This window comes from Sciurus carolinensis, chromosome 15 (assembly GCF_902686445.1).
Source record: "Sciurus carolinensis chromosome 15, mSciCar1.2, whole genome shotgun sequence".
Taxonomy (NCBI): Eukaryota; Metazoa; Chordata; class Mammalia; order Rodentia; family Sciuridae; genus Sciurus; species Sciurus carolinensis.
In genome coordinates, this window is record NC_062227.1 from 35,346,475 (window position 1) to 35,362,283 (window position 15,809).

The following is a 15,809-nucleotide window of genomic DNA, read 5'->3' on the forward strand; positions in this document are numbered from 1 at the left end:
AGAGATGGGGCTGCAATGAAATGTTCCTATGTTCCTATCTGGTAAATCTGGGATCTATATACACAACACCACACATGTTCATCCCGTTACTCATTTAACTTTACTGCAGGCTTAACACTTTTGAAATACAGAGTGTAAAAAAAATTTCATTTCATGATTATAACAACTAATAATTGTTTCAAAAGAATCTACTGCACTAGATCCCACACATGAGCCATGAGCCGTGATCAAAACTATGTTCTCCCAGCTGCCTTCATCAGTTTGAAAGGATTTCATTTATTCAAATGAGAGGAAAGTGCAGATTTACTTTGGGAGGGGAGAAGGGAGAGCAGCTTTAAAGTTTGGGAGTCTGCCTGTCACACAGATGCCACATTTGGTGAGGATGGGCTCTCCGCTGCCTCCTCAGCTCTCCCCCACCAGCTGCCTGATGGCTATCTGCAGGGAGATGCAGGGAGCCCTCCAAGAGGGTGTGAGTGCAGAGACAAGATAAGGAAATGCAGTCACCCCAAACTGAAGGGACAAGGATCTCCCTGGGGTTTTCATTTGGATGGATCTCTAGATAGGGGCAGGTAGGGAAGTGGAAAGAGCTATTAGAAACCAGGTGATAAAGCAGAAAGAAATTACATTAAAAAGAGCCATCCTCTGCTCAGCTTCTAGGAATGATGACTTATAAAACTGCTTCATTGTAAATGAACTTGTTTCTTCTACTCATCAGGGTAAAGAAAACATGAAACTACAGTACTCCGAAGCTGAGGGGGAAAACAACATTAATTTTGAAGCCCAGAGAGTGAAGACTCAGGGATAGCGCCTTTAAACAGATAATGGGCATGTGGTGCTTAATAAATGCAGGGGCTTTTAAAAAACCCTGTTGTGAGAAAGTATTTTCCTCACTACCCACACAAGACAAAGAAAAACAGTGAGTGTTGACAACACAGTATTAAAAAGCCACCTCTACCCAATTTGTTATCCACCAATATATATATTCTTTTTAATTTACTCTAAGCCAGCATGTTGGCTCATACTATCTTACTTTTGTGTCATTATCTCTCTGCCATACACACAAGTCATAGCTGGGGATTTCAACTCTCGGTGAAGCTATGCTGAGATTCCAGATCTCAGTGGTGTTGGCATGAGTGCTGGTCTCTTCAGTCACAGAGAAGACAATATCCTAGGGAGACTGGAATTAGTCCTGTTTTGCACCATTCAAGCCAAAATGCTGCTTATCAAGAAGCAAGTAATTGCCAGCTAATGGCTATGGGGGAAAAAACCACTGCATTTCAAACTAAGCATTTTTTGGCACACGACAATAAATAAGGCTGTGGAGAGTGCAAGCATAGAGTGGGGACAGTTTCTTGAGGAGGTTAAACAGCAAATGTTAGAAAGGCAAGTTACCTCATCCGACTGGGAGGGACTGATTCTGGGCATGGGCGACACTTGCGGTGTTTTCAACTGCGAGCTGTTGCTATCTGGCACGAGCTCCCGGTGCACAGTTTGGATGTGGTTCTGGAGTTCACTTTCAGATTCGAACTTCACATTGCAGCTGGAGCAGCGCGTCTTCAGTACCCCTCCCTTGCCTTTGCCCTCGATGGCACTCAGATTCTCATTCTGGCCCAAACCCGGTCTATTCGTGCTGGGCGGGAGGCTGATGCCTGGGCTACTGCTCTTACTGAGATTCACGCAGCCAGCACACAGACCATATGGCAGGCCGTTGATGTCAAGTTTCACCAGATCTTGCTTGGAACGGAATTCTTTGAGGCAAGATGCGCATTTGTACAGTTTCTGGACGTGCTGGCCACGCCCAGTGGTCTGGACGGTGGACCCATTCCCTGTCTTTTGCATGTGGAATGTCCCATGGATTTTGAGTTCCAAGGTGGAGGTCACAGTCTGCATGCACACTACGCAGCGAAATCCCGTCAGAGAATTCCTCAAGTCAGGGTGCATTTGGCAATGCTCCAAGAACTCCTCTTCGCTCTGGAGAGGCATCTTGCAAATCCGGCAGTTTCCAGTATCAAGGCTCTTACTGTGCGTGACCTTGTGTTCTGTAAGAGTTAAAAGGGAGGGGAAACGTTCTCCACAAATAGGGCACATGTAGTGTTTGACTGGGCCAAGGTGGGTCTGCATGTGTTCACGGAGACCATTTTCAGAGAAGAAGGTTCGAGAACACACGTTGCACTTGTAATTCCCTTTAATAAGCTCGGCTTTCTTCTTCACGATGGCACTTTCTCCAGGTCTGATGTTGTGGTCCCGGAGCTGGTGATTCTGCAACAGAGTTTCCATAGTGTATGCCGCCCCACAGATGTCACACCCATACATAGGCTCCGAGCTGTCCACATCTTCCTCGCTCCCATCATGACTGTTGTGGGACTCCTGGCTGTTGGTCAGCAAGGTCTGCAGCTCCACTTCCTCTTTCTGCACCTGCTCAGAGGCTCCATTTGTTCCACAGTTGGGCGTCTTGGTTTCAAACACACAATGTTTCTCCCGCAAATGTTTCTCTAGCAGAATGATGGCATGGAAGGCTTTGCTGCAGAACTTGCAGTTGTACTTCTTACTGTGAGTTGTGATGTGGCATTGAAGCTCCACCTCAGTGCCAAAGGACTCGCCGCAGAAGATGCACTTGTGTACCTTGCCTTGGTTTTCCAGATGGTTGTGTTTCACGTGGAGCTGCAGGTCAGTCTCATTACGGAAGTCCCAGTTGCAGGACGTGCACCGGTAGACCTTCTTTTCATTACTGTGCTTCACAGCCAAGTGCAGCTGAATGGAAACTTTTGAGTCAAAAACTTCTTGGCAGAGGGTGCAGCGGAAGAAGACAAAGGTGTGCATGTCCAACAGGTGTTTCTGAAGGTCATCCACTGATGTGAACTGCTTGTCGCAACTCTCACAGATGTAGTACGTTGAGGTGATCATAAAGTGAATGGTCACATGCTTCAGCAAGGATTCTTGGTTGGGGAATTCCTTGTTGCACTGAGGGCAGGTCAATTTCGGCAGCACAGTGTCAAGATGAGTTTTTAGGTGAGTCTGAAAGCTGTCTAGAGACGTGTACTTAGCACCACACTGATTACAGATATATTCTCCAGCCGGACGCGCAGGTGTGCCCCCTACTGCCTGCATCATCTTAAGAGATGTCTGCTCTATGGCCACAGGAGACAGGGGGCTCAAGGCCCGGGATTTTTTCCCATTGTGAATATAATTCAGGGCCAAGGGAATGTTTTTATGATTCTCTTTGATATGCTTATTCAGTTTAAGAACACTGTTGAATATTGGCGAATTTGTACAATAGGAACAGGAATAGACTTCCACTACTGGTTCTTTTGGCGTCCCAAGCACTGGGGACCCAAACCGAGAGCCACTGAGGTCACAATGAACCTGTCTTATATGCTCTTCGAGGGAAGAGTCAGTGAGAAACCCCATATAGCAATGAGGACAAAAGAATGCATTACTGTCCTTAGCTGCAGGGTTTGCAAATCCGTGAGAACATCGGATGTGCTCCTGAAGGGTGTTGAGGTCGTTGACAACTTCAGAACAGAAGTTGCACTGGTAAACTATGGCAGGCATGGCAGAAACAATCAGGCCTGGGTCCTGAGCTTCATGCACTTGCTTAAGATGTTCATTTAGGTTATACAGTGAGGGCAAGACCTCCAAGCAATACTGACAAATATGGGCCTGTTCTGGCTTATCTAAATGCATAGTTTTTAGGTGAATCTGCAGAACTGCAAGACTGGAAAATAACTGCTTGTTGCAGTAAATACAGCTGTAGGTGACTTTTGCTTGTTTACTCGAGGGGCCGGTCATGTCAGGGGTTTGCTGAGCAGCCCTCTTTCTCCCTCGACTCTTTGGGATTGGTGGGGCAGCCTCCACCATGGTTGAGCTGTCCACTGAGAGGTTGGAATCTGGAGTCGTGCTGGACACGGAGGTGTAGCCCACCGTGACCAGGGAAGGGCTGTTGCTGTGATTGCAGGACTCCGGTTGCTGGTGACCGTCCATGTGGCTGTACAGTTCCTCAACAGTGTGGAAAGTCTCAGAACAGATGCTGCAGGAGTTCTTCTTCTCCCCGCTGTGCACCTGCTCCATGTGGTTCATGAGGGAGGTCTCCTCCACAAAGAGCTCGTGGCAGTAGGCGCACTGCAGGGCCGCTCGGTCCTCGTTCGGGGAGCATTCGGGGTGGCACTCTGCAATGTGCTTCTGGAGGTCTTCCGGGAAGTCAAAGCCTTCCTCACACTGACTGCACTTCTGAGTGTCCTTCATCTTCCAGTCCTCCATCCTGGAACCAGACTGGGAACCGTCCTTGTTCCTCTCATGAACCTGCATGTGTCCATGTAAGGAACTAGAGGACAGGAACCCACGGCGACAAATGGCACATTTATATGGCTTGTTGGACGTGTGAGTCTTTAAGTGGATCTTCAAGTGATCACTCCTGGAGAACGCAGCATCACATTCACTGCAGTGGTACTTCTTGTCCCCCGTGTGGAGCTTTATATGGCGGTCTCGGCTCCGCTTGTGTTTGAACAGCCGACTGCAGTAGGTGCATTTGAAAGGCAGTTTGTCACTGTGACTCTGCTCATGGTGCTTTAGGTAGCTGAGGCGGCTAAACGACTTGTCACAGAACTGACATGGGTATGGCAGTCCGGGGCCACCTTCTTCCTCTCCAAAATCGCAACCTTCTCCATGACTAGGGGAAGTCTGGTCCTTACTAGAAGGTGAGGAGGCTGGCCAAGAGCATGTGGGATCATCTTCAACATCCACTCCATCTGCAACGAGAAGTAACGGGACGTTTCATTACATGTACTGAGAATTTAAGAGCGAGTCTACTCTACCATTTCAGCAAGTATGCATGGTTGGACCATCTTGAACCTTTCAAGAAAGGAAAAAAAAAAAAGAAAAAGATGAGAGAACATTTGAGTGAGACATTTTCAAATCTGACCCCAAAGCTTTTATTCTACATTTACTTTTTACTGGGCTGTAAAATATAAAAAGATATTAAATAGTTCTATGTCTAAATTACCCTTTTATTACTTTTTATCATTCTTCCTTAGAAGCAAGGTATATATTACACATTGACAATTTTATTAAAATGCAGTTTTTAATATATTTAATGTTTCTTTTGTATTCATTCTAAAATGATTTGCATATTATGTGAGCATCTGAAGAACCAAATGAAAAGAGGAAATATTACAGGAATGATTTAAAATTAATGCAGTCAACCCAGATGTCTAATATTTAATAAAAAATTCCCTCTGCATTTTGCTTGTTTTTCTATAAAAAGGCAATTCTGAAGACCAAAATCTTTTATGGGGTTCTTATTGATACAGACCTTATTGCTTTCAGCAAAAAAATATTAAAAAGTAAGCACATGAAAGAAGACAGAAAACACAATAATAATTATGTCTTGTGTAATGAAAGACAACCAGGATTTCTTCAATAACTGAAAGATTCGAATACCATAGGCCAGAAAATGGATTATTAAATGTTAGAAGGGTACTGTTCGATATTACATGTAGCTGGGATCAGCCAGGATCAAGAAAAAATGAGAGTTTCGTAAGGACCAGATTTTAATAGTGTATTTTGTTTGGAAAGTTCAAGAGGTGGCCCACCATTTCTTCCTTTTGCAAAAAGCTTCAGCGGCCTGAACTTCCTTAGCTAAACAGGACCTGCACTTTGAGGTGAGCAGAGACAAAGCAACTTGTGAAAAACTGGAAACAGGAAAAGTGATAAATGATTATGGTAAATGCTGAAAGATTTATGAGTAACAAAGAGAAGACAAACAAGACTGCAAGCCAGATATAAACTTCATAAGTTATCCATAAAGGTACTCTACATTATATTTGTATTAGGATGTTTCTTAAAAACTATGTTTCTTAGCAAACGTGCACTCTTACTTCTCTTGCCTTCTTAATATCCAAGCGGAAAATAAGACTTTCTCAAAACAGGTTGTGAAACAACCTTTTTGCTTTTCAAAACAACCTATCACTCAAGATCAGAAGAAATTTTAAAAGCATTCATCCTCCAAAGGCAGCAAGATTTTTCAGAAGTATAGAAAAGACAAGACTGTGGAGTCAAGCTAGTGAGGAAAATGTTTCTGTTAGAATAATGAGTTCAATTAGAATATTATTAGACTATTCCAAGAGTAGTCAGTGAAAATCAGATAATGAAAGTTTTTAAATTCTTTAAGACTAAAGTTCACTAGCAAGCGAAATGATGAACATAAAAGCAGAAACTGGCAAGCATTATGAAACGAATTCCACGTCTGCTTTCTTTAAGGTAACAAGATTTTACTAGATTGTCAGCCTCTTCCTTATCCACAGGAAACAGATGAGGATCATTCCTTTCCTGCATCTAGAAACTGATGACAAGACCTTCTCACTATCAATGCCAGATGGCAACCCTCTCACCCTGAGAAAACAACCAAACACCATTCCTGGATCCCTGCCCGCTGCAACAAAGCTCCGCCATACGAGTTGAAAACCACATGATTTTGCATCCTCATTTATATGACTCCATAATCCAACATGCTTCCAGCCTAAGAAAGGGCTTGATAATTGCAAGTGCGATCCATATTTAAAATGATTGCATCAAGAATACATGCAGATAAACTTACCTCATCACACAATGCACAGAAAAACATTTTTTAAAAATCTAAAACCTCCAAACCCTATGAAAATCTAGTTTTTTCTTAAAATGGTGTTATGTCCCTAGAACTGGTATCCCTAAACCAAACCAAAGTTTCCAATATTTCCCCTTACTTAAAAAATTACTATTTCTTGAATCTGCTCAGTATTCTAGATAAAAACCTATCACACTTCACATTTATCTTTTATGCTTAAATCCTGCTGTTTCACTTAAAATATTTTCAAACACATCATCTCATTTGTACATTTTGGGGAAAACACTGAATCAGAATTTGTCATGCATCTAGACTGGGAGGAAATAACTATTAAGCTTGAAAATTTAGCAAGTGAATTTATCATTAAATTGTAGACTGTCTAGGCATGATATATTACTATACAAATGCATAAAGAATTATAGAGCAATGGACCATTATAAAAAGTGTGCAGTCCCTGACACCATGTTTAAATCAGGTTCTTGTCTGTGGTCCATGCCTGACTATGCCTATTACATAACTGTTCTCTTAAGCTTGTAAATTTCGATGACATGTCAAGTGAACTGAAGGTTAGGATCAAGTTCTTAACTGGGATTCAAGAAAGCTGGAAATGTTTTCTTCCCTGTCTCTTGTCCCTATTACTTGTCTCTGTAATGGAAATACATAGAAATAGATGACAGAATTTATAAGGCTGAGGGAAAGGGGGAGAATGAATTAAGCAGAAGCAAGGAATGCTATTTTGGAAAAAAATAAAGCTTCCTGAAAGGCTGATTTTCTGCTTTACACTCTAAATTGTAAAAACCTTATTTGCCAATACTATTCTTCCCATGTTTTTTATTGGTGCATTATATTTATACATGCACACAATAAAACCATATGATTTGGCCAATATCATTCCCAGTATTACCTCTTCCCCTTCCCCCTCCCTCCTTTCCCCTGGTCCCTTTTCCTCTATTCTACTATCTCCCTTTGATTTTCATAAAACCTCCCCCAACCACTCTTTTCTTTTTTCCTTTCCAGCTTCCACATGAGAGAAAACCCTTGAGTTTCTGAGTTTGACTGATTTCACTTAACATAATGTTCTCTAGTTCCATCCATTTTCCTGCAAATGACATAACTTCATTGTTCTTTCTGTTATTTGCCAGTACTAATAATGAAACTGTTCTCTCAGGGATGCATAAAAACTCAATCACAGAATGCCTAGCAGGTTTGGTCCACATTCTAAGGGCGCCAGACCCTCCTAACACTTGCATGGTGGTGTCATCTCTGCCAACCATTGGTAACATCTGCCTAAGAAGTGACCCACTCCCACTAACTTAAGTTTTCTGGCAGTCACAATGTAAGCTATGTTTAAATAGCTAATATAGATTTAAACAATCTCAAATTCTCTTTTACACATGGAAGAACCATGAAGAATTCTTTCAACTCTGGTTTCTGAATCAACTTGAACTTTTTCCCCTTCGGCACTCACTAAGTGCTACTTAGGGGGACTGTCTTTCTGTGTTATGGCAAGTTTTCTGCATTTCAATGTGAAGTGCTTAACATGTCCATGTTAAATTTTAATTTTTGGAATCAGTCACTTCACACTCGCTGACTCTCAGAGAACTGGAAAAAAAAAAAAAAAAACAGAAAAAGAAAAAAGAAAAAACTTTGTTGGAAACCAGCTTCCCAGCCTAAACGTCTATTTAAAGATGCAAATGTGTGTGCATAGTTAGTGCAGATGTTTTTCTACAGCAACTGTACTTGCTGAGTTTCACCATTTCCATAAAGCACATTAAAACAAGTGTGTGAACACTCCGAGATGAAAGTCTCAAACACTCCTGAGACTTTCCGTGGAAAGTAGAGCCGCCTGACTTTTCTCCAAGCAGACAGGAATGCCCATGATTCAGCAGCCTGAGTAAATAAAAGAGGTTCTTATTTCCTAATTTTGCTGGCTGGCCACACTGCAGCGGCCTCTGTGCTCCTGCCAAGGGGGATGCAGAACTGGAACTACACCCAGCCGCTGAAGGCCTGCCTTTGTTAGCCAGCCAGGCTTTCCCGACCATCTTCTGGCATCAAAACGGCCATATCCTGCAAGGAAGACCTCCATCTCAGGCTCGATGGCTCTCCAATCTGCCTAAAAGGACGGAACAACAGATTTTGCCGGGTCTGTGTCAGAGGAGGACAGCTGGAAACTCAGTTAGCAGCAGAGCAACACCTGTTCGGTCATATTTATGGGGGAAAGTGCTCACGAACAGAAAAGTGAAGTCATACTCGGAGTTCTTCCACAGAAAAAAAGGCACCAGAGCACAAAGTACCTTTGTGATGTGAGCTACCAGCCCCTCATGCACCAGCCCGGGAGGAGTCAGCGAAGATTGGGCATCATCTTATCCTGGCTGCTGCAGATGAACGGACAAGCACACTCGGCAAGGCCACCCTGGCCTCAACCCTGGGCCTTATAGTCTCAGATTTTAGCCTGCTGTTGTGGAAGCAAAATGCCGAGGGTCCCAGCCACACTTTGGTTTTCAAGTCTACTTGAAGCAGCTGATAGAAAAGTGATAGGACCAAAAGAGGAGGAAGAGGGTGGGTGCAGAAGGGTTAGAAGCAATGCTCATGCTTATTTTCTATCGTTAAGCAGGTCTTAGTGTAAGATACACACCTCCTGAGGACAGGGACCAAGCCTTCCAGTGTTGACTCCAACAATACTGGCAACCTGGAATTATTAAGGAGAATCTGAAGTAACAGAGTGGATTGAATCACTTTAGAAGCTAAGGAAATTATCCAAGTGTCTGAAGTTATGGAAACTTCTGACACATCCAGCTCTTCACAGGGCTGGGTGAGAAGCTGACTCTGATATTCTTGTGCTACCTGAGTTCATTCATCGCACCGGCAGAGTACTCGCTTAAGTACTCATCGGGGACTCAGTATCATGTGTGTGCAAGTGCCACACAGCAAGGTTCTTTAACAGGGGCAGGATTTACATCAGTGGTTACTTTTCAAGTGAGGAAAAGAAACAGAGACACCGACAGGCCTGGTCCATCTGTTTGCAGGAGTGCCGGGACTCAGAATAAGAACTAAAAGTCAAGAGTCTGGAGTTTTATTTCTAGCTTCATAACTGACTTCAAGAGTGACCTGGCCAAGTCATTTAATCTGCCCCTACCTAAGTATTTCACCTGCAATATGAAGATAATAATTCTCGCTACTTACCCTCTGGGGTGTTACAAAGATTAGTGAATGTTTCTAGGGCACCTTATCATTGCTGGAAGAAAAGCTGCATATGTAAACAAAAAGATTTATATGTATTGCATGCATTTCTGTTTCCATGTGCAAGCTTCTGTGTATACAGTACAAACACATTCTAACATTTTCTTTCCTTTAATGGAACTCCTAGAATATTAGTTATAAAGATTGGCCCAATGGAAATCTACAGCGCCTTATGCATTCACAGTTGTATATACAGTCAGCAAGCAAATAAAATATAAATAGTTGGTGATATCTAAAAATTAATGGGCCATAAATTCTTGCTGACTACATTCCAAGTATTAAATTATCATACACAGGATATAATCTTGAGTCTTTACAGACAGGTTACCTTGTAATGAGTATGTTTCTATGTAATTCTGAAGCCAAGTATATAATTTTGAAATTACCCTTAAAACATGAGCAATACAATACAATCATGGCATTATTTAATGTTATAATAAGTTAATTGTGTAGATTATTTTTTTAAAGTGTCAAACAATAGGTTAAAACATAAAACGAAAACACATTTCCAGGTGCCCCTCCTTCCCTTAGATGAGTCTTTATTTCTGCCAGCAGGCTGTTGGAGTCCTGAACTTCCTTGCTGATGGTGCTTTTTTCATTCATTAGATACCTGAACCTCCTTATCAGAAGCTGAGAATCCTGAGGGAAACATACAGATGTGTGGGAATGCTAGGAGAAGTTAGGCATTATTCAAAGAGAATGTTTTTGTTTTTATTTTGGTACCATTGAACACAGGTTCTTTCAACCACTGAGCTACATCCCAGTCCTTTTTTATTTTGAGTTATGTTGCTTAGGACGTCGCTAAGTTGCTGAGGCTGGCTCTGAACTTTCGATCCTTCTGCCTGAGCCTCCTGAGTCACTTGGATTACAGATGAGTGCCACCATGTCCAGCCAAAGAGAATAGTATTTTGAAATGTGTTTAATAGACAGAGCTTCAAAAAGGTATTTGTCGTGTTACTTCAGTGCTATCACAGTAATGACTCTACTTCATCATATTTAAAATCTCCCAACCAAATTATGCAATACATTTTTAGAGCATTGATTTAAATTGCTAAGGGATAAGGTCATTCCAAATAAACCATTATGCATTCTTGCACGATTGCTTCCCTTCATTCTCAATAGAAATGTCAACATTTTAGAAAAAAAACTGGAACTTTAGTAATATTTAACTTTTGTACTTCTTTTTGCTTTGTTTCACTTTTCTAAACCAACAACTCCACATTAAATTCACTCCTATACTGTATAACTTACTTAACTACTTGAAAATGAATACTCCTTACTGGGTGTTCAAAAGAGAAATGTGAACTTTAAAATTATTTATAATTCACAGATGCTTTTAAATTGTGCAATATTCCAAATGGTTCTGGAAGGACTAATTAAATGCATTAACAGTTAGGTTATGGGGAAAAAGAGTGGTCACCCATTAATGACAGCAGCTGTGGGAACTGGGAATTGGTGGTGTACATTTTTTTAACTCAGTCTCAAGATGAATTCCAGATATCAGAGCTCAGAGGTTACTTTTTTTTTTCTTTTAATAGTTCCTAGTAAAAAAAGAGGTTCACTTTTTCCCCCCAAACCCTTAACACTTCAGATGAGCCAATGCAAGAGATAAGAAGTTGTTAGCACTCCTCCACTGCTCTCCTTGGGTAATCCTAGGCTTTACATCCGTGCTGTCTTTCACAGGCACATTTGCCCTGCGTGTGCAGAGAGAAGGACAAATGTTTTGCTTGCTGTTGCTTAAAGTTCATTTGAACAGACGGAGCTCAATGAATTCCATCTTCTGCAGCCAAATTAAACAGAAAACAGTGCATTCTTAAGCAGTTTACACTTAACTCCACCTCTCAAATCAGAGGAAAAAGCTGACGTGAAACACTGAAAGAACAGTCATCGTCTCCCTCACGGAAATCCAGACGGAAGCCAGACAGAAGGAAAAGTGGTTTCCAATTATGTGGGGGCTGAGAACTGCTTTACTTTTCGATCTTCTGGCTCACTTAAAAATGTATATAACTAATGATAAGCGCCAACCTCTCGGAGCTCAGTAACAGGCAATCGTGTATCACACATCTGTTTGCAGTGCTGTGACTGAGCATTCTAAGCTATTTAACATGTCTATCTCCCTTTAATAATGACAGGCGTCACCTGAGTAGATCTCCTGGCTCTGCTTTCTTTTCTTTTCTTTTTTTTCTCTCTACTATTTTAAGTCAGAGGGCACTCATTAGTTACTATATATTCTTGTGTTTTTATATTTCCTTGTACCACAAAGACCTTCTGAAGCAGTTATTCATTGTTTATTTAGTTCATCCATTTAGTTAGCTAACATTTATTAAGCATCTCCTAATATGTATGTGCTCAGTCAGATACTGAATTCTTGAAATTACTTTTTTTTAAGTTTTTATTTCCTTGTCTAAAATACCAGAAAATAAACCCAGCCTGCCTCATAGAAAGTACTATTAGAGTCAAATATGACATTGTATGAAAGAGACTTCAGAACTGCTAAGATGTAGAAATGTAGTAAATTATAACTACAATTATGAAAGCCCATGTTACCTTCCAGTTATAACTGAAAAATGAGGAAAAAGCACAAAGGAATAAAAATCAACTATACTTTAGTTGTTTCTTTTCTCGTATTGAGTTTCTAATAATTTTAAATTAGGGCATTTTTGTTTAAAAATAAAAAATAAACCAAAACACACACACAAAAAAAACAAAACAAAACAAAACAAAAAACTTGTGAATGCTACTTGGAGATCTTGTGAAAATCAATATGCAGACGCTCATTCCTTAATAGGTACACACACTGGCAGGTTGTGATTAATTCATTAGCAGAGTAAATCCCCACCACAGAATGGCCTGCATTCTAAGTGTTGTAGCCACATTCCTTAATGCATCACCACCCTATAACTCACTATTCTGCTTATTTAGAAATTCCTTGAGGCAAATTCTGTTTTCCTTCAAAAATCCCTTGTACAAGTATGAAATATATCTGTTGGGTGTTAAAGAAACAGTCACATCTTTTGAAAAATACGTAGCAAGTTTCACAGTGCCACGATGTACATCATTAGCGATTTTTAAATTAACTTCTTCACTGGGGAAACATAAGGTAAAGAGGATTCTTCCACTGAGAAAACCAAGTTTGAAATAGCTTCATTAGGGAATGACGGATCTCAGAAAGTTCATTCTGAACTTTCTGTTAATGGTTTTTTGAAGACTTGCCATAAACAGAACTTTCTAACAAAGAAATCAAATTCTATTTCAAAATGACTGACATAACAGAATGCCTTGTCATGTTAAACTACACTTTATTGAGTATTTTTCCAACATGGAGGCTTTGATCCAAGGCTGGAAAACTTTGGGTCACCAGGAAATCTAATAGTCCTGCAACGTGGTCACTGCAACTGATTTTCACATGTATAGTGTCCGTGGCAACAGTAAAGTCAACTTGAATTTTAGGCAGTTTAAAAGGCCACACTGTATACTTCACTGCAGACAAGGCCACTGGAGAATACAAAAGTGTTGAAAGGCTAAAATTTAATTAATGAACAATTAGCACCCCCTGTGGGTTCATTGTGCAGTAAAGTGATAAATACAGTTTGCTAAAGTAGAAAAAGCTGTTACAAAGATTGCAGGGTGGTTATCATTACAATGATCCTTTCGTTTGCCATTGTAACACAACTGGCCTTAATGTTCTTGATTTTGACACTCCTGTCTAATATATGGGAGAAACCCTTAAAGTAGCAAATTGTCATTTTTAATTTTGTTAAGGCATGAACTGACTCACACAGGTTGTTGAGATGAGACGTAAAAGCCAGTCAAATGGCTGGTGAGTACACCTAGCCAACCACCCAGCAGCTGAGACTCATAGTACTTTCTTTGCCTACTCCCTACTTTTCTACATTTCAAGGAGAAGGTACATGCTATCATGATATTAAAAATTCAGAGATGTTGGACTATCTTGAAACTTTGTACATAAGAAGAGGTCTGCAAGCCAGGTGCAGTGGCACATGCCTCTCTCATACCAGTGACCCAGGAAGCTGAGGCAGGAGGATCACAAATTCATGGCCAGCCTGGGCAATCTACCAAGACCCTATCTCAAACTAAATAAAAAGAGCTGCGGATGTAGCTCACTGGTAACGTACCTCTAGGTTCCAGCTCTAGTACAAACTTTTAAAAAGCAGGGGAGGGGGATCTGCATTAAAATAGAATTTCTACAGTGTTTCAAGAGAATCACTATCTTTCACAATGGCACTTATAAAGTAAAATTAAAATTGAGAAGTGAGATCAGATCTGAAGTAATTCAAATGATAGAATAAGATAAGGTTTATAAAAGTAACTTATAAAGGAAACCTACATTCTTTGCAGTTTGAAAACTGTTTTCTGAAAATAACTTTAGTGAGAGTAAAACAAAATATCTCTACACAGATCATATATCACATACCTTTATTTACAGAGTTTTTCTTTCATTGATCTAATTATGCAAAACATGAAAGAGAGGTCATTCTGGAAATAAAGTTGATTATCAGTTTGATGGATTTTCCTGGTATCCTTCCAGTTATGGTTCAGTTTCCTCTCCCTTAGAACCTCTCCTTTAGAAAGCACATGAACATGAAGTCAAACCCACTACATGCTATCACTGATAACAGCCCCAGTAATTTATTTTATGGGAACCAATACCAGTCGCAATTGTGTGCACCATGTACATATGCATGAGTGTTTTTATCCAGAGTTGACTCAACATTCAGAAGAGACTAGATAATTTATGCCCAGGTAGCTTTTCTAATATTTTATATATTTCTCATTATAAAAATGTTAATCATAATAATTTGCTGCTTAATTCCAGTAACTCTGTAATCATGTCTTAATGAAACACGTTCAGGGGAAGACTGTAACACTATTTTTTACTGATGTGTATGTGTGTATGTGTGTTTGTGTGTGTGTGTGTGTGTACACATCATTTTTTAAATTTTGTGTATGTATAAAATTGAGATTAAATGTCTTGCCAAATATCCTAATACCAGTGACAGTCAGACCTCAAAGACCTTGTGATACCTCCATTTCATTTTACATACATCTAATGTAATTTTAAAGTAATAAGTCAATGTAAAAGGAGAGAATCCAAGGCTGCAGGGCACAGTAACAAGACAGTAATGAAGCTAGCTAGAGTTGGGGAGGTGGCTGGAGAACCCATCCGTGTAGACATTTGGCCCTCTGGCACCCAAAACATATGATAACAGCAGAGTTCACTAAATTTCACTGGAATTGTAATGTGCAAAGTATGATTTAAATAATACTAAGATAAGAAATTCTGTTCAGATTGTAAGGCACTTGATAAGTACCACCTTATTCCATTTGTGAGGTACACCAATTCTGAATGGTAATATCCATAGAGAAATTTATAGCAATAACTTTTGCCTTTGTAAAAGGGACTTCAGATACCAACACACATCTATATACATCCAAGATTAACTTTTATGACCCCTGTGAAAGCATGTGTCTAATACTCAAAGACTGAAAATCTACTAGCACAGTTCTGGGGTCTTGGCTGACTTCACATTGTCTACACAAAAGGGCTGAATCTTTACAAAACCTCCTCCCACCCTGAGTTCGATTCTTCTCTCTTAAGATGAGCTGATGTTTGGCATAGGCTGTACGTACCTCTGGGTCCTACTTGAGGGATCAAAAGAAAGAAATTGAGTGAATTTGACTGAAGCTTACACAGAAAAGAAAGTAAAGGCTGTCATCCCTAACTTTTCATTTATATTAAATATACAATTTAAGATCTGTAAGGAATCTTGGCCTTTAGGGGATAAAAAGTATTAATTTTATAGATGAACAAACAGGTCAACAGGATGAGTACAGTGGTATAATCCTGCACTAATAACAACAGTGGTTAATGGTATCACTAAAACCCAAACTCAAATCCCCACACCCAGGCAAGTACCCAGACTCTGTGTGCAGAAAACTCTCCAAGTCC

The 15,809-nt window shown here is 40.4% G+C and overlaps 1 protein-coding gene across 5 annotated transcripts in view; it reads right to left on the reverse strand.

Annotated features, from left to right (window-relative positions):
• Znf521 (zinc finger protein 521) overlaps positions 1 to 15,809 on the reverse strand; it is a 270,000-nt gene that overhangs the window by 150,115 nt on the left and 104,076 nt on the right. For all 5 annotated transcript variants that reach the window (XR_007105183.1, XM_047526403.1, XM_047526401.1 and 2 more), the window contains one exon: positions 1,393 to 4,745. Coding sequence is in view for 4 of the 5 variants with exons in the window: in XM_047526401.1 (XP_047382357.1) it covers positions 1,393 to 4,745 (3,353 nt within the window). In the remaining variant the exon portion in view is untranslated. The remainder of the gene's footprint in view (positions 1 to 1,392; positions 4,746 to 15,809) is intronic.